At 44.0% G+C, this 18,875-nt stretch overlaps 2 protein-coding genes across 2 annotated transcripts in view; one reads left to right on the top strand and one right to left on the bottom strand.

Annotated features, from left to right (window-relative positions):
• Positions 1–8,267: 8,267 nt before the first annotated feature.
• On the bottom strand, positions 8,268–9,205 carry shisa9a (shisa family member 9a). The gene has a single exon (XM_014971441.2). It carries the CDS (start codon positions 8,785–8,787, stop codon positions 8,269–8,271), a length of 519 nt encoding a protein of 172 aa, XP_014826927.2. The 5' UTR covers positions 8,788–9,205; the 3' UTR covers position 8,268.
• A 3,952-nt stretch (positions 9,206–13,157) lies between these two features.
• Positions 13,158–18,875, top strand: part of cpped1 (calcineurin-like phosphoesterase domain containing 1) — a 25,394-nt gene continuing 19,676 nt past the window's right edge. The window contains exons 1-2 of the mRNA XM_014971438.2: positions 13,158–13,396; positions 16,360–16,578. Coding sequence (XP_014826924.1) covers positions 13,333–13,396; positions 16,360–16,578 — 283 coding nt within the window. The 5' untranslated portion in view covers positions 13,158–13,332. The remainder of the gene's footprint in view (positions 13,397–16,359; positions 16,579–18,875) is intronic.

The following is an 18,875-nucleotide window of genomic DNA, read 5'->3' as shown; positions in this document are numbered from 1 at the left end:
GTTAATTAGCTTTATTAACATGAAGCTAGTTAGCTTCATGTTAATAAAGCTAATTAACATGAAGCTAACCTACATAAAGCTAACTGACATAAAGCTAGTGGAACAGCGGCTACATGGTTTCTAGCTTTAGCTGTGGCTGTGAGACGCTGCAGGAAGAGAAGCAGGACGGAGGCAGAAGACGGACGCTGAGGATCGACTGAGGGAGGATTAAAATCGATCCCAACATGCAGCCGGACCAAATGACTCAGGTACTGCAAGATGAAATCCAATAAGATCCAAAAATATCCGGGCGCAGATAAAAGGCAGCAGGATGAAAGAGCTGCTGTCCTCATGTAAACACTTTGAGATGCTAATCCAGACGAGAACCGGACCGGATTTAACCAGGACTTCATCCAAAGCGCTCCAGCTGAGCGAGATTCCTACCTGAACGTCCCAAAATGCACCAGGGATGTGAATATTTAATAATTAACGCTCTGCAGCTTCTCTCATTTCTGAGTATTAAACAGATTTTTCCTCTCAGAAATGTTTCAATTTCTCCTGATAAAGAAAGAAGAGGAGTCTAAAGAGCAACAATGCTACCAACAAATAAAGACTGAACTAGTGCTTAGCTTGTTAGCAGCTAATTATTACTGGTTGCTAACGACTACAAAGAGATTTTAGTGTTTGATCAGAAATAATAGTAATAGATATAATAATGAGATCAGCGTTCAAGATTTCATCAGAACATTTTGTCAGGATATTTTAACACAAGACGTCTTATTGGCGTTAAAGATACAGGAAGAAAGGAGTAAATCCTGCTAAAAACTCGGAAATTTTGAGATTAATCTGGGAAATTTTCTGGAAAAATCTTGGAAATCTATGAACACCAAAAAATTTGGTATAATTTTTTTGTTTTTAAATTTGGAGATTAATCTAAAATTTTCTAGAAAAACACGTTAAAATGTATTTAAAGCGATCCACTCCGGTCCGGTTCTGGTGATCGGCTCCAGTCGGGTTCTGGCGATCCACTCCAGTCCGGTTCCAGATGATTGGCTCCGGTCCGTTTCCGGACTGCTGGCTCCAGTCCGGTTCTGACGATCGGCTCCAGTCCGGTTCTGGTGATCGGCTCCAGTCCGTTTCCGGACTGCTGGCTCCAGTCGGGTTCTGGATGATCCACTCCAGTCCGGTTCCAGATGATTGGCTCCAGTCCGTTTCCGGACTGCTGGCTCCAGTCCGGTTCTGGTGATCGGCTCCGGTCCGGTTCTGACGATCGGCTCCAGTCGGGTTCTGGCGATCCACTCCAGTCCGGTTCCAGATGATTGGCTCCGGTCCGGTTCTGGACGATCCGTCCCGGCCTGAGGGCTCAGGCAGGGGGCGGAGCCTGCTTCGGCGCGGTGCGTGTCCCCCGGCCACATGTCCTCCTTCCTGGGCCAGCACCGGCAGGACGCTGCTGCAGGAGCTGCTTCTGTCTCTGTGTGTGTCCATATGCATGGGCGAGCGAGGGAGGGAGAGAGAGCCAGGCCATACTGAGGCCTGCAGGCAGAGGAGAGAGAAACAGGTGGGGCTCACTCTGCCCCAGGGGGGAGCAACTGTTGGTGTTTGTTTGTAAAAGCTGTAAGCAGGGAGCAGGAGGATTCTGCCTGGTTTCAGGCTGCTGGCGTCAGCCGCCAAGCCGCGGCGCCGCAGGCCGCCCCCGGGCCGCATGGCCCTGGAACAGAGCCGCTCTGTTTAACCGGGCCTGGTTTAAATGGGCCACGAACGGAGCATGTTGACTCTCAGCTGAGGCAGAATGGAGAGAAACGATCCTCCATTTTAACACTCTGCACACACAACGCCCTGTAATTACTGTCACCATGGAAACGAGACGCCAAACACCAGCAGGCTTCAGCAGCTATTACTGCAGCAATATGCTAATTCACCTGCTGTACCACCAAAATAAAAGCTGGGTCTTCCAAATGGCTTTGTGTCTCCTCTTCATCATCATCACCATCGTTTCCTCTCTTCTGGTCCAGCATTAAATCAAGCTGAGCCGTTTTAACAGCAACGTTTACTAAAGATCTGCATCAACACCCAGCTTTTATTTTGATAGTCCACTTCCTATTCCTACATGTTGTCCTAGCTTAGAGCACAATATTTAGTGTGTAAGCTACATTTTTAGCTAATTCAGAGCGAAACATTTAACTAACTCAGAAATTGATTCTAATACTGGATTAAATTTCTCTGGTTGTTTTCATGCTGCTGAGCGCCGCCACTCTCACTGTACCAACAGTAAAAATAATCACATTATAGATAAACTTAAAGACTGAATCTCAAATAATAATAAAGATTCATAAGAAAAATTGATAAAGGTTCATAACAAACATTTAGATGTTTTACTTTTGTTTTTTTAAACCATAAAAACTGAAATCTGAATTTTCAATCTTGTTTTTATGAGACGTGAACACCAGTTGTTTGTTCTAATCGTTGAATTTTAACCCGTTTATTTGTTTAAAAGTCAGTCTGCATGTACAGACAGAGGTCTACAGAATAAAATGAGCAGTGTGCCAGAAACGCAGCAGATTACAGCGTGTTGCCATGTTTCTGTGGGAGCTGAACGCCGTGAATGCTGCGGGTTGTAGCCGCTGTGAACCCGGGATCGTTCTGATGAACCGGATGTTTGCTGCTGCTGTAACCGACACGAAGCTTCAGAAAGCAGCAGGAACGCGCCGATAATCGTCAGGATTATTAATTAAAACTTTCAGATTGAAGTCAAGCAGCAGAAAATGCGCCAATATTTGCAGAGGCTCGGCTCATTAGTCTGAATCGATGATTTGGAGAAGTTAGTGTTGCAGTTAATGAGAAAGCGGCGGTGATGAGCAGCGGCTCATCCAAAGGCCGGCCGGGAGAAACCAGAACCCAAGATGGATGGCTGTAATATTCGCTCCGGCGTTTCGGCGCTCAGACACTGACATAATGAGCTGTCAGCAGCGGGACGCGACTTCCTGCTGGAAACCCAGTGATTAATATTCCTGAGGGGCGGGGCTTCCTGTGATTACCGCTGGAAACTGGAAACGTCGTCGAGCCTCATGAACGTCTCCATCTTTACATGAAACGCCTCAAACTGGTGGGTTTTTATGCAACAGACCAGTAAAAGTTTCAGGTTCAAATGTGAATTCTGATAAAACTGAAACTTTTTCACAGATCAGAATCTGAAAAGTGTGGCCTGCTTTTTTATTCAGCACCATCAGAACCATGTTTTCACACCGCACCAGCGAACTCTGGTTTGGTTTGAAGAGACCGCTCTAACAGCAGGAAGTAGACTACAGTGCACGGCATTCTGGGTAAATACAACCAAAGCTAACGTGCTAGCCTACCGCTAGCAGCAGAAATGGCTCCTGGTCTTTTGCCAAATGACTAAAGAGAAATCCTCCAACCGCTAAAATCTGACGCCTCCATCTTGTTTCCATCTGGTGAAGAAGGAAGTTGCTCTCAGTGTCTTCAGAGGTTTTTGTGTCGTTTCCTTCAGTGGTTATTGGTGCAGCGCCCCCACAGGCCAGGAGGGGAACAGGTTGATCAGAGGGTTTGGGTGGATGTTGTTGTTTTGGACCCAATAGAACCAGGTCTACCGGAAAACTGCACAAAAAGAATCCAGGAAGCAAATCTTGTGCTCCTTTTCAGAGAAGGAAAGGAGCACAGACAAAAGGAGCAACAGCTGGACAACGCTTGACAGCACTAAGTCCCGCCTCCTGGCTCTGATTTGCTGTTTCTAGTCGGCGCTGGGACAAATCAGAGGATCTTGAATCTTCTCACAGATTATCAGTCTCATATCATCACAAATGTTGACAGTTTTAATAAATATGTAAACTGATGTTTTCTAAAAGTTCCAGCAGCTTTAAGTGTTTCTCCTCTGATGTGAACAGATTGTTGAGGTAATTGCTCCTGCCAGGTGTGTACCGAGTGTGTGTGTTTGTCGCTGCCCACCTCTTAATGCGACGCCTTAAGTGACAATTACAGGACATTACTGAGCTGGAAGACGCTTTCTCAGCAGCACTTCACAGATTTGAGCTTATTGGTTTCATTATGAGGGGAATATGAGACTGTGATGCTTCCTCCGTTCGTTTCCTGCTGCCTGGATTCTCCTCAGACGCTCCTGCCTCAGGATCTGACATCAATCAGACAGAAAAAGCTTTGAAACGAGTTTGACACAGAAACAGACGACCACAAGCCTTTCCTCCAACAACGATGGCCGGCGGTGGGCTGGACGTTGCCATGGAGACATGACTCCATGTCTCTGTCCGCTTTGATGCTGGATGTGAAAGAGACGCCGGACTGTCGGGCTTTTATTCAGGCTCTGGTTTCACATCAGAGGGTCAAAGGGTCGCCGTTGGTCTGAATGAGCTTTGGCCGCCATGATGGAGGAAACGGTTTACAGACAAGGTGAGCAGAAGCTACAGAAACATGAAGCAGGTACGCTAATGCTGCTCTGCTACGCTGGTTCTGATCAGTCCTGATTAATTGATTGGTTCTGATCTGATTGGTTGAATCCAGAACATGTTGCTATGAAACGTCTCTGCTTGTGGATGTTTAGCTGTTAGCATGTCATACATCAGCAGTCTTCAGTCAGAGGCCTCTTTGGATTGGCTGCAGCACTGACTGCTACTGGAGCGTCACCATCAACTGTTGGGGGATCTGAGTTTATTTTCTGTTTGGGATAAATAAATATTCCTGAATTGAGCTGATCTTCATCTCTGGGTTCCTAAAGTATCGGCGCCTCGGCAAAGATGTGCAGAAACCTTTTACTACAGGAACTAAATCTCAGTCAGACTTTTAGTCTGAGAAGATTTTAGTCAGAGAGTTTGACAGAAATATTTTTTATTTTTCTTATAATTGTTGGGGATTAATGTCACAAAAGTTAGTAATGTTTTTTCTCATTGAATAAATTAAATGTTGGATTTATCTGTCAGTCTGAGACGATAAAACTTCGACTAAATGTTTCCTGTAAGGTCGTTTCTACCAGAGGCGACGAAATGAGGTCAGGATATTTACTTCCTGTTTATCACTTTAAATGGAGAAAGCCTGACATGTATGTAAATATGTGACCCCTTCCATTGCTTCAGCTGGAGATCTGATCTCTCCCTCAGGAGACCCACACACACACACACACACACACACCACCAGTAACACTACAAACCAGCTCCACTGAATCACCCAGGACTGATTTCTGACCCGGTCCACTTTTCTATAAACTCCGGTCCGGTTGGTGAGGTGTGAACTCTAATTGACCTCTGACCTCTGGTCCTCCACACCTCAGTCTGGGTTTGGTTTGAATGTGAACACCAAGCGGACCGGAGACCGCTCCAACAGCAGGAAGTGGACTACAGCGCAGGGCATTCTGGGTAAATGCAACCAAAGCTAACGTGCTAGCCTAGCGCTAGCAGCAGAAATGTCAGTGATGTTGGATAAAATGCGACGTTCAGACTTGAAAACTATCAGATTTATTTCCACAGGTGGAAGAGGATCAGATTTTGTTTTGGGTGAAATGATCAGAACCTGAATGATCGGGTTCAGGAAGTAGAAGGTTTCAGAACCAGAACATCTTGGATACAGTCTCACATGGTGGTGGTAGAGTGATGCTCTGGGACTGCTGCTTCAGGACCCGATGATGATGATGATGATGATGGAACAATGCATTGTGTTGCTGCTGGTTCTGAGTGTCGCATTTTATCCAACACAATTCAGCAGCAGAATCAGTAAATCCTTCCTGTGCCGTCGCTCTCAACAACTTTACAATCCATCCAGAGGCGGCGGCCATCTTTACTGCCGCAGCTTTGCTGTGTTCTTGTGGAGGTCACTTTAGGGTCATTTTGGGGTCACCAGCCGTTCTCACAGAAGGTCATGTTGAGTTCATAACGGGATCGAAAAAAGAAATTGGATTTCAGCAAAAAAATCTGAAGTTGAGCATTAAAACCTCATGAGAGGCTGAAGAACCTCGAGATATTAGCAGAATAATTTCATTTTTTATTATTTGTTTTAGAAAATATTCCTCATGCGTTCTTGAACTTGTTGAGATTTTTGCTGTTGAGCCGACTTCGTGCTGTCAGACGGGTTCTGTTTAGGTTTCTACGGGTTTGGTTAAATCAGAGCTGATGTGGATGAGCTTCACTTTGTCTTTGTGAGATTAAACATTGTTTGATGATCTGAAGCCTTTAACCTCAAAATGTCCAGAAGTCTTTAATTTAATCTGAACAGATTCATGAAGCCGAACATTTAACCCTAAAAACCAAGAGGAACCAGATTCTGGTGGGTCGGTGCGTCGGTTCGGATCGTCTGGAGCAGGGCTGCCCAAAGGGGGTCCTGGAGGCCCTGGAGGGCCTGGGGGGCCTGGAGGGCCTGGGGGTCCTGGAGGCCTTGGGGAGCCTGGAGGCCCGGCATCCTGCATGTTCTAGTTCTCTCCCCGCTGGTAACAACCTGTTCAGCAGGTCAATGTTCTCCTTAGGCCTCTAATGAGCCTCATTTGATCCAGGTGTGTTAAACCAGGGAGAGACTAAAACATGCAGGATGCCGGAACTCCAGGACCTCCAGGACCTCCAGGACCCACTTTGGGCTCCACTGGTCTGGAGCTTTGAGGTGTTTTTGGTTTGCATCATGCATGAATGCTGCACACAGCATTTTCATGTTTCTGTTTGATCTTCGCTGCTAAAAACACAAAGAGGAGAGAAGCTGAAACGGGACGCGGCAGGAACAAACCGGATCCTTTACATCACCCCATTAAAACACCCAAAATAACCAACACACAACCAGAGCAGCGCCTCACACACACACACACACACACACACACACACACACACTCCTCATCAGGACTAAACCAGAGGAAAGAAACAGAGAAAATCTGACATCAGATTTCAGCTGAATCCAAAACCGTTTCCACAGAATCCACCAGCTTACACACCCCGTTATCAGCTTTTTCTAGCACGCACACACACACACACACACACACACACACACACGCAGAGCTGCTGAGTGGGAGTTGAAACTCACGGTGGGCTGGCGGTCTGGAGACAAAGTGCTGAGAGTGAATCCCGAGCGCCTCCTCCCCCCGGAACGGCTCACCTGGGCCCCCGCCCTGCAGCACGCTGGCTACGGCCCTGCCAGCCACACACACACACACACACACACACACACACACACACACACACACACACACACACAGAGAGAGAGAGAGAGTTAATTCAATTATTCACTCTGGATGCTTCTTTTCATCAAAGTGTGCGGTGCAGCAAAGTGGAAAAACTGAAACATGATCCTCACGGCGTTTTCTACACATCCTCACCTGAGCCGCTGCTGCAGCTGCTGCTGCTGCAGCTGCTGCTTGGTAAGAACTCAGTGGAGCAAACCGCCGCCGCTGGACACCTGAACCACTACACATTACTCTGCACAAGCATCAGCAGCATGGAGGAACGACCTGCAACTTTATTCAGATGTTTCCCCAAAAACACAGAAGGTTCTGCTGGATCCTGGCAGAAAAACAAACCAACCTGAAATCTCAGCTTCGTTTATTGACGTCACTCCTCTGAGTCTGTTTCTGGACGATAAATCATCCCACAGATTAACAAATAAAATGAATCATAAAGTCTCTCTGATGGTTGAGACCAAAACTTTTACCATCCATTTTCTGGTAGAAAAACCATAAATCATGGTTCATCGTGGGTTTGATTGAGTTGTTCAATCAATCAATCAAATTTTATTTGTATAGCACATTTCAGCAGCAAGGCATTTCAAAGTGCTTTACATAATTAAAATAAAAACATTGATTATTGCTCAGTCGTTACGTAAAAAGCAAAAACAAATTAATTTGGTTTTTCTAGTAGAAAAATAAAAATGCATTTTAACTGAAAACCAGTGAATTAAAGTCATTATTCTGCCAGAGATTAAAATCATTTTCTCTCTAAATGAAGCCGATTGGATCCAAACGTGTTTTGGGGAAATGTTGGGACTCCGTTTCTACCGGATGGTTAAAGTTTCTCAGTTTGACCTGAAAGGACATCATTCATACATAAACAGGAAGTTTAAATAGTGTCCATAATGAACTTCCTGTTGGGTTTATACCTGATGTGTTTCTGCAGACAGAAACTGAATCAACCTGAATGAAGAGTGAAACTGGTCTAGTCCAATCATGGATGAAGAAACATGATGAATATTTCTAAATGGGTTTCCGGGTGAAAACGTGTCTGGACAGTCCGGGCTGCCTCTCAGCTTCACCACCGGAATGTTCCGGTCCATTTGGGCCGGAAGTGAGGCGAGGAGCGGATCTCACCTGGACATGTTCTCCCTCTGCGGCCGGTGCGCCTTCTCCAGCCCCAGCTTGGTGAAGATGCCGACCAGAGCCATGATGGCCACCACGCCGCAGATGATGTAGACGATCAGGTTGGTCTTGTCTTTGGTGCTGTCGTGCATCTTGTTCATCTTCTTGTAGGGCGTCTGGCCGGTCTTCATCCACACCGGAGTGTCGTAGTTCTTGCAGGTGCTCTGGTCCAGCCGCGAGTCTTTCAGGGAGCAGCAGAAGCGGAAGCCACAGGTGCCGCAGCAGTACAGGTAGTCTCCCGTCTTGCAGACGAACGGCGGGTCCCACTGGCCCATCACGTCGTAGTAACCCCGGCACTGCTCCTCGGTGTGCGGCGCCTCCTCCGGCGCGCCGTCCTCCTCCCGGGACCCGTTGGACGTGGCGATCATGACGAACCCGCCGAGCAGCCCCGGCTCCCCGTCCGCCTTGCACACCAGAGCCGTGAGTTTGAGCAACAGGAAGGCGAGCAGGAAGAATCTTCCCCCCATCGCGCTGGCTTCCCGCCTTCAATTTCACGCAGAAACGAGCAAACCTGGAGCGACGCGGAAAGGCGCACGATGCTGGCGGGCGGAGAAGTCCGGCAGCGCCGCGCCGCCTTCCGACATTTTACCAGCAGATCCTCATCCAAACGGAAGAGAAAACAGGAGCGCGGATGGAGACCAGAAATGAAATCTCCGCGGGCTGAAGTGGAGTTTTGGGAAGTTGCTCCGCTGTACGTCCGTCCACTGCCGCCCTCAGCAGCTCCGATTGCGCGTTTTCAGGAGACCATCCGTTAACATTCCCATCTGTGCGCTCTTACGCACAGAGTAGGCAGAGACACAAGCTACGGCCAGGATGAGAGCGCAGTGAGCGAATGGAGGAGCGAGGGTGGGAGAGCCTGGTGCGCAAAGAGAGGAGGAGGAGGAGGAGGAGGAGGAAACAGGAGAGAGAGAGAGAGCGGGAGGAAAAGCATCGTAGTGAAATATTATCATAAAAGCCTGGAAATACTCATCAGGATCCAGTCGGTTCGGCTCCTCTGGACGTTTTACAGAAACTCAAATGTTCCGGAAAACCTGCAGGAACTTCCGGAACCAACCCGAACCCGATGTTCGGAAAACGGTTCAAAATCACAGATTCACAACATCCATTTAATTCCTAAATCAGTTTTTTTATATTTTACATTTTGATCAATTTTTTTTCTAAAGTTCAGCAGAATGTTTTTTTATTCAGGCTTTAGGATAAAAAATCATTTTCAAACCGGAACATTTTCCCTCCATTCAACATTTTCTGACTATTTAACAGAACAAATCATAACTGAATATTATTCACACCTGTTTTATCAAATCATAGCAAGAAACGTCCACTTCGAAAAACAAAGCTGCATAAGGACTGAAGTTTGCTGAACTTTTAAAACATGGCAGTGGCAGAATCATGCTGTGGGAAGCTGTTTTACTGTTTAACGGTCAGTTTATTTTTTTTCTGCTTTATGATTTTTATGTTTACTTTTGGGGTACTTTGTGTGAAAAGATGAGATGAACAGTAGATCAAAGTTCTGCGGCTGTCATGGCAACAACATGGTTCTGATGGTGCTGAATAAAATAGAATGCCACACTTTTCAGATTCTGACTTGTTTAATTTTTTATTCTGATTTACAGTTATGTAAAATTTATTACAGTTTGTTGTATTTTAGATATTATGGCATGGTTTAGATAAAAGCAGATTTGTATATTAGAATGGCCTAGTCAAAGTCCAGACCTGAATTCAGCTGAGACTCTTTGGCAGCTCTTGATGCTCATCGTCCAATTACACTGATTTTCCCAACAAAGCAAAAATCCAGAGGTTCCTGAACGCCTCGTGTTGATCTGAAAACACGAATCCCCTCAGAACCGCTGAGCAAACAAACATCCGGTCCACTTCAATCCGAATCCAGTCCGCTTTTCTATAAAGTCTGTTTCGGTTGCTGAGGTGTGAATGCTAATCGACCTCTGACCTCTGGTCCTCCAAACCTCGGTCTGGTTTGGTTTGAATGTGAACACCAAGTGGACCAGAGACCGCTCCAGAAGCAGGAAGTGAACTACAGCACAGGGCATTCTGGGTAAATCCAACCAAAGCTAACGTGTTAGCCTAGCGCCAGCAGCAGAAATGGCTCCTGGTCTTCAGCCTAAAGAGAAATCCTCCAACACTAAAACCTGATGCCTCCATCTTGTTTCCATCTGGTGAAGAAGGAAGTTGCTCTCAGTGTCTTCAGAGGTTTTTGTGTCGTTTCCTTCAGTGGTTCTTGGTGCAGCGCCCCCACAGGCCAGGAGGGGAACAGGTTGGTTTGACTCAGAGCCACAGCAGCTGGAGGTGGAGCAGATGATCTGGTTCCAGTAGAACCGGGTCGACCGGACTGAAAGAACTGAATAAAGATGAACATCACACTTTTAAGATTTTAATGTTTCCTTCAAATTCGTGACCAAGAAGATAACCTGGTTTTTAATGTTTCACTGAAAAATCTTTATTTGTCTTTGCTGGTGGGAAACGTCTCAAAGGATCCAGAGGACCAGATTTTTCTAATCATTTTAAGGTAACATGGCCGCTGTCCCTGGTTCTGGACGGGTCCAGGTTCTGTCCCTGGTTCTGGACGGGTCCAGGTTCTGTCCCTGGTTCTGGACGGTTCTTCTTGGGCCGGTCCTCCATCCTCGGTTCCGACCCGTTTCAGCTCCGGTCTGCAGGACGTCTGTTGGGTTATTCAGTTTATTCTACATGGATGTTTGATCGGCTCCAAACGGCAGAAATGAAACTAAATCAGGAATCAGTGAGAATGAAGTGAAGCCTGAAACGATTGTGATCATTTATTGAAATGAACATCAACTAATATAGTAATCGATTAAGTGTTAACTGGAGCATACAGTGTTTCCCTGCCCTGGACCTCAAGGCTCACTGTCCTGCATGGTTTAGACCAGTGGAGCCCAAAGTGGGTCCTGGAGGTCCTGGAGGTTCTGGAGGTCCTGGAGGTCCTGGAGGTTCTGGAGGTCCTGGAGGTCCTGGAGTTCCGGCATCCTGCATGTTTTAGTCTCTCCCTGGTTTAACACACCTGGATCCAATGAGGCTCGTTAGAGGCCTAAGGAGAACATTGACCTGCTGAACAGGTTGTTACCAGCGGGGAGAGAACTAGAACATGCAGGATGCCGGGCCTCCAGGCCCCCCAGGGCCTCCAGGACCGACTTTGGGCCCCCTGGTTTAGAGGTTTCCCTGCTTTAATGTGCCTGGTTCAACTGATTGCCGTCCAGCAAACGCCTGATAATCAGTCATCGATTGAAATCAGCTGGACTGAAGCAAAGAAATACCTGAAACATGCAGGGCAGTGAGCCTAGAGGCCCAGGCTGGGAAACACTGATCTGAGGAACTCCAGTTACCAGAAGAACATTAGGCCAAAAATGTATAAATACTCTGGATATACGGTGAAACACTTTGTGTGTAAATCTGTTCGACTCAGAAACCATCAGAACAATGAATGACTAAAATAAAAATAGTTTCAGCTTTGGATGAAAGCACCAACATGTCAACACAAAAAGCTCAGAAAAAACCTAAAATAAGTGAAGCTCAGGTAGAGACAGGAGGACATTTTAAATACAATTCTGACAGGGTCATTTCTTTCATATTTATTTCTTTTTGAAATATGCAGAGAAAACCAGAGAAGATATATTTGTAGAAGACGGATAAAGATCTTAAGGTCAGTTTCTGCTGCAGGGTTTGATCTTGTAAAGTTGGATTTGCTCTGAACAGATTATTAGCTGAGCTCCAGTAAATGTCAAACATATTTAACAAATATCATTTATAACATTTCAGACTTTCAGTCCTAACTTTTATCTCACAAGATGAAATATACTCTTCATTTGTCAGCCCAGAAAAATCTTCTCCCATAATGCATCACTGGGTTTTACTGACGATGTCGGAATCATTTTTACTTTCTAGAAAACATTTGAACAGAGTAACGGCTCCGATCATTTAAAATGTCTCGCTGACGTTCTGGTCCGTTTCAGTCAACATGCTGGATGAGAGAAACAGAGCAGGAACCGTCTCCTCTGATTGGACGGCTTCACCTGGACAAGAATCTGCAGAGCCTGGACCCAGAGTCCAGCATCAGTGTCTGACCTCAGAAATGCTCTAACGCATTAAAGACAAATAAAATACGGCTAATTAAAGTCCACATTTTACAGAAGCCCATTTCTGCCATGAAAAAAAAAATCCAACAGGAAGTCATGATGTCATTTTAAAGGCATAGTTCTGAGATTCAGTCATAATTTCGACTTCCACAGTAATAATTTTCACTTTTGAAGTCATAAGTGTGATAATCATAATTTTGAGATTCAGTGATACTTATGAAATACAAAGGCATAATTTTGACTTTTGAAGCAATTATTTCAACTTTTGAATTTTTAATCATGAGATAAAATGTCATAATTTCAAGATATAAAGTGATTATGTGATACTAATAGTTTTGAAATAAGTCATAATTTTAAGATTTAAAGTCATGAGATAGAAAGTCTTAGTTTTGAGATTTAAAGTCAAAATCAAGACATATGAAGTCATAGCTTTGACGTTAAAAGTCATAATTTAGATTTTGAAGGTAATAAACTAAAAGCCACGCTGTTTCTCTAAGGAGGCTTTTCTCCAGCTGCTCTGGTATCTTTTAATCATGACTTTGAATCTTGTAATTCTAACGTTGAAAGTTTAAACTGTGACTTCCTGATGGGCTTTAATTTTTTTTCTTTCATAGCGGAAATGAATGAAAGTCAGAATTGTTTGTTTTATTCTAAATAGTGTTTTAAAGGAAACAACCTTTCCTTTTATGGACCAGCTGACAGCCGCAGTTGAAGTCCGAGCCTGATCACCAGGCTGAGTAATCGATCCTCGATAAGCCGGCCGGCTCCCAGCAGTCAGACTGCTTAAGCAACGCAGCAGGTTAAACGGGTCTGGATCGGAGTCAGGCTGACGGCAGCTCTGGAAGTTCGGCAGTAGTTTAGTTTTCTGGGACAGCAGCGGAACCAGCAGCGGAACCAGCCGGGAACATGGCGGACACAGAAGAAATGTTCCTCCGAGCCAAACATCGGACTTTCAGTGGACTGACTGAAGGTAACCCCCCGCCTGTAGCTAGTTCCTTTAGCTCGAGCTAAAACTAGCATATGCTCTGACTTCACTGCTGTTTAAATGTTCTGCGGCTTTTGTTACAACTTTTTGTCACTGTTGTCATGGTAACAGTTAACTTGCAGCCAGTCCTTGGTAAGAAGTCGGATCTATTTAGCTTATTACAAGGACGTGTTTCTGGCGTTAATTTATTAAACTTTCTTATATTTTATACACGTTTCCAGTTTTAGTGGTGAATATTAAAAGTGACGTATTAATTTGGACAAAACCTCACTGGAGGTTAGAAAAAAGGCAGAAGTTAAGCGAAAACCTTCAGATTTACTTAAGTATTTAGACTTTTATCAGGACTAAAATCAGAAAGTAAATCAAGGAAATTAAAATTATTTTATTTTATAAAGCTTTAGAGGGTCAATCTAAAACAGAATATTGTTACATTTTTACCAGTTTTTACTACACGCCGTTATTATTATCGCCCCCTGCTGGAAGAGGGTGGAAACTCAGAGGGAACTTAATTCGGGAAATAATTTAATGTCTTTGTACTGTAATCTAAATGTTTAAGATACGCAAATAATAATAATAACTCCACCTAATTAAATTAAATATATAAAATAATTGATAAATTTATGTCAGTAAATTAATTAATTCATATTAATGAGTTATAACGACATTTAATTTCCCTTTCAGATTAATGAAGTATTTTTGAATTTGAATTTGTATATATTAATTTATGTTTAATGATGCAACTTAAATGTCACTACAGGCTTTCTCAATACCCAGACACACAAGTACAGACATGTAACATATTGAGTAACGACTCAAGACTTACCTGCAGAACACGCACCTGTCCAGTGTTGGCCACGCCCACTGACCGTAAAGATGAAATAAAATAACTGAATATTTAGATATGCTTTAAGTTTAATCATTCAATTATGTATTTAGTAAAAAATGAATATTAGAGTATAAATGTGTTTTAAAGAGTTCTTAAGTATTTATTTCTTCTGTTAATTGTGCAGATAAATGCAGTGATGTTTTTAGCTGGGAACTAAAACCTTTGGCCTCTCGTTGCCTCGGCAGCAGATTCATCAAAGCATTCTTTGAGTGTGATTGAAAGGACAAATACAAGTTGGGCTGGTTTTCACTGACGGCTTTATGAACACAGATGTAAAGAAGAGAATGTTTGTAAACCAACGGATCCATGTTCAGCTCTGACCAAAACCCCTGTGCCCCGACCTCTGACCTCTACAGACAGGATCCTGTGGAGCGACAGCAGCGGGGATGCTGAGCGCCTAGCTGAGTGGCTAACTGAGTGGCTAGCCGAGCAGGTAGCTGAGCGGCTAACTGAGCGGTCAGCTGAGCAGGTAGCTGAGTGGCTAACTGAACGGTCAGCTGAGCAGGTAGCTGAGCGGCTAACTGAGCGGTCAGCTGAGCAGGTAGCTGAGTGGCTAACTGAGCGGTCAGCTGAGCAGGTAGCTGAGCGGCTAACTGAGCGGTCAGCTGAGCAGGTAGCTGAGTGGCTAACTGAGCGGTCAGCTGAGCAGGTAGCTGAGCGGCTAACTGAGCGGTCAGCTGAGCAGGTAGCTGAGTGGCTAACTGAGCGGCTAACTGAGCAGCTAGCTGAGCGGCTAGCTGAGCGGCTAGCTGAGCAGCTAGCCGAGCCTCTGACAGAACCTCAGGATTTGTATGATGGCAGCCTCTCGTCAGCAGCTGTGGAAACTAAATGAGTCAAACAGAAAGCTGCTGTTCACACCCGTTCCTAACATCTGTCCGTTAGCCGTCAACAAGCTGGATCCATTTGCATCTCGTTTGTTTTTCCACTTTGGTTCGGCTAAACATGAAGACTCCTTTCCTACAGAGAGGAATGAATACAGGAGCAGGATGACGTGGATTTGGTTTACTGCAGAGATTATCTGACAGGCAACTCCCGGTTAATTATTTAGCACCGTAAATGACGTGAATTTGCACATCATTTACGTGAAGTTTATCTGTTATTGTGCAATAATTATGGTTGTTTCAGTACATTTTATCAACTGAGATGTTAAAACAGAACCAAGAGGTTAATGTTTCTGGAGAGAAGATCTGTTAAATGGTTAACCACCACCTGTTGGTGACAATCCACCTCTTCAGTCAGTCTGCAGCACAAAAAACAGACAACTTCAAAGTTTAATCTATAAAAACAGAACCTAAAAATAATTAAAAGTTTAAAAGAACAAATGATTAAAAACAAAAATTAGACAAAATATAAATGAAGCAGCAGATTTGTAAAGGTCAGGAATCAAAGCTCAAATAACATCATGGAGCAAAAAACTATTTGCTGCTCCAAAAAAATCACATAAAATTACAGGAGGGACTACATTTTAATTGGTCAAGAATTTGAATGCAAGTAATCGCTTTTTTCTGTGAATAAAAGTTCTAGCAGGAACCTTTTTATTCTCATGTTTCTGATACGCCCATAAATATGACGCACAGACAGCAGCGTCTGCTTCTAATGATCTGATTGGACCATGGAAAAGATTATTGTTGTGCTAAAGGGAGTCTGGAAAGATGAACTTTAAAATGTTAAAAATGTTGCTGACTTTGTCAAATACATAGTTTTGATTAAAATGTGATTAATTAATTCCAGACCCTGCAATTAACTAATAAAAATGAATAAAAAGTCTGAAGCTTAACAATTCTTCCTGTTGCAGCGTTTCCTGGCCGTCCTCCGTTTACTGATGAATCTAATTTTACATTTATTTAAATTTATTTGAATTTAAAAGTAAAAACTGTTTTCTAATCTGCTGCAGCAGCTTCGTGTTGGAGATGATGTCAGGAGGAACTGAATTAAAAACAAAGCTGCAGTCACGATTTATTCAAATGGGATTTTCCTCTCATTGACTCTGATTGGCTCCTGGGTTCTGACCGGGTGTTGTGGGTCGGAACCGCTCTGACCCGGTGTGTTGGTGCGTCCCCAGAGGCGGAGCGGCAGTGGACCGGGCCGTTCTGCTTCGTCCAGGCTGCGGACCCCCAGCTGGGCCTGATGAAGTCGTGGCGGATCGGCGACAAGGTGGGCGGCGGCGATGAGTGGGAGGAGGAAGTGGTGCTCACCAAGCAGGCGGTGGCGGGGGTCAACCAGCTGCGGCCCCGGCCCCGCTTCATGGTGCTGTGTGGGGACCTGGTCCACGCCATGCCGGGTAGGAGGCTTTAACTAGGCCACTTCAGCTATTTGTGTTTAATGACCAATCACAGTCCAGCAGTTACGTGTCATATTTATTACATTTTACAATGAAAATCTTAAAATCATTTGTTTCTTTCCATCATGTTATAAAGTCAAACCTGCAGTGTTGCTTTGATTCTTTCATGTTTGAGAAATCCTTTCATCTCCATGGCAACCACTCAGCTGTTCGAACACTTGGGTGGACCTAGCTCCGCCTTCGAGGCGCAGCTCCTCCCCCTCTCACATCCTCCAGACTAGCCAGCAGCAATTAGCGACCAGCTGCTGAGCTCGTTATAGGAGCTGCTGCTCAGAGCGATGCTGGTAGAAACGTTAAAGGGTTAATAGAGGAGCCATGTTGGAACGACTTCCTGGAGGCGGAGCTTCAGGAAGAGCAGGAGCTTTTAAAGAGACAGAGACCCAATTTCAAGACATTAAATCAGAAAGTCAAATTTATTTTAAGTCATATTTGATGACAAATCAGTTCATGAGGTCCTCGGCCCTTGCCGCAACAAGATCAATTGAAAACACATGCTATACATTTATCAATATAGGCATATTGCATATCCACGGATCGGGGAAAAGCTCCTCTAAATGACAGAAACAATATTTTCTACCTCAACAACACCCAGCTTGAACACTAAGCAGCTTGATAAAAAAAAACGTAATTAGATGCTAACGAGGCTAACGAGGCATACCCGGTAAAAAACTCAACAGTGAAAGAGCTAGGTGGCCCGATCCTCACAAACTATCGATCAGAGTAAAGCCGAAGCTCTGCCGTTTCCAACAATACCAGAGTCACCACGCTACGTGCAAAACTCACTGAACCAGCAGCTGAAGAAGAAAAAAAGAAATAGCTCATTTCACGAAGCGAAAAGCATAAATTCAGTCCTACCTTTGCTGTTTCGTGGTCATAATCTTTATTAGACTAAATATTTCCACTTGGTTCGATAATCCATTTTCCTTAAGTCCATCTCATATTGTTTTCGGCTCCGCCCAGAGCCTCTTCCGTGTCCCGGCTACCTTATACAAAATCTAGAGGCGAACATCGTCAATGTACGTCACATGCGTTTTCCGCCCTGTAATTGGTGAATGGCTTTAGGTTCCGTATTCATGTCAACGCCCTCGGATTCTATTGGCTCTGACGGTTCGAAAGACGTGTCAATCATCAAAATTGGCCAATGGGTTCCCGAGAAACCGCCCAGCGTAATTTTGAACGTCTGAATGGAGAACTGGATGATTTTACGCGCAGAGCGCATTGTTATTGTAATGTAATTGTGAGATTTATTAGTTTTTTCATGTGATTATATCATTTTGACAACTTAGTTTTCATTGCTATTTGCATTTTCATTGTTATATAATTCTATTTGAAATGTTATTGTGAGTTAATCTGTTCCATTTTCAGATTATTACAATTTGTCTATTTTTGCTCTTTTTATGAATGAATGCAATGTGGATTTTTAAAAGGAACCTCCAAAAACAATTATTAGATGTAATTACTTATCTATGATAAATAATTATTTATTTTATGATAAGAATAAATGATTGAAACAGAACCTACAGAAAAAAAAAACTGAGAAAGTTCAAATGGCACAAATTGTGCCAAATTGTGCCAAAATGGCTAATTTGGAAGGTCCGCCTAGATTTTTATCAAGTAGGACCTCTCTAAAACTCATATGATTAACTTTTTTTTCATGAAACTTGGCACAGTAAAAGGTCAGATTGTGTACTGTTGTTTACTACAGGTTTTGGATTTCATCTGCTTGCTTTAAAAGGAATCTTAATATATTGAACTGTTTTTTTTTAGGCGGAAATAGATATTTTTTCCTAATTTCTGCTGTGTATCATATTAATTTACTTTCCTCAGTAACATGCAGGGTTGTTTTTAGAGCTGTAACATATTCTCTAGGGTCTTACCTTTGTTTTGATACCAAAACAATTAAAATAAACTCTGTAGTTCTTGAGATACATTCAATTCATTTTGGGCATGTTATTTTCAGCCATATTTCTCAAAAACAGGCCATGAGCTTGGAAGGTTAACAAAGAACTGCAGGCGGCTGCCATCGAACGGTTTAAACGGTTCTTTGATCGAGTCCAGCAGGCAGGAGAGTTCAGAAACACCTGCAGCGATGTACCGATCCTAGTGACCTCATAGTGACCTCTGACCTCTTCCCTACACTTTCAACTGAACTTTGAACATGGCAGGCACTGATTTTACAGACATAATAAAAATAAAAATGTGAGTTTACATGCTATCAGTTTCATCAGGTTCCAGCT

This window comes from Poecilia mexicana, unplaced genomic scaffold (genome assembly GCF_051168715.1).
Source record: "Poecilia mexicana isolate PSO_F unplaced genomic scaffold, ASM5116871v1 scaffold_19, whole genome shotgun sequence".
In the NCBI taxonomy this organism is placed as follows: Eukaryota; Metazoa; Chordata; class Actinopteri; order Cyprinodontiformes; family Poeciliidae; genus Poecilia; species Poecilia mexicana.
Note: the sequence above shows the minus strand (reverse complement) of the source record. Positions and strands in the feature narration are given on the sequence as shown.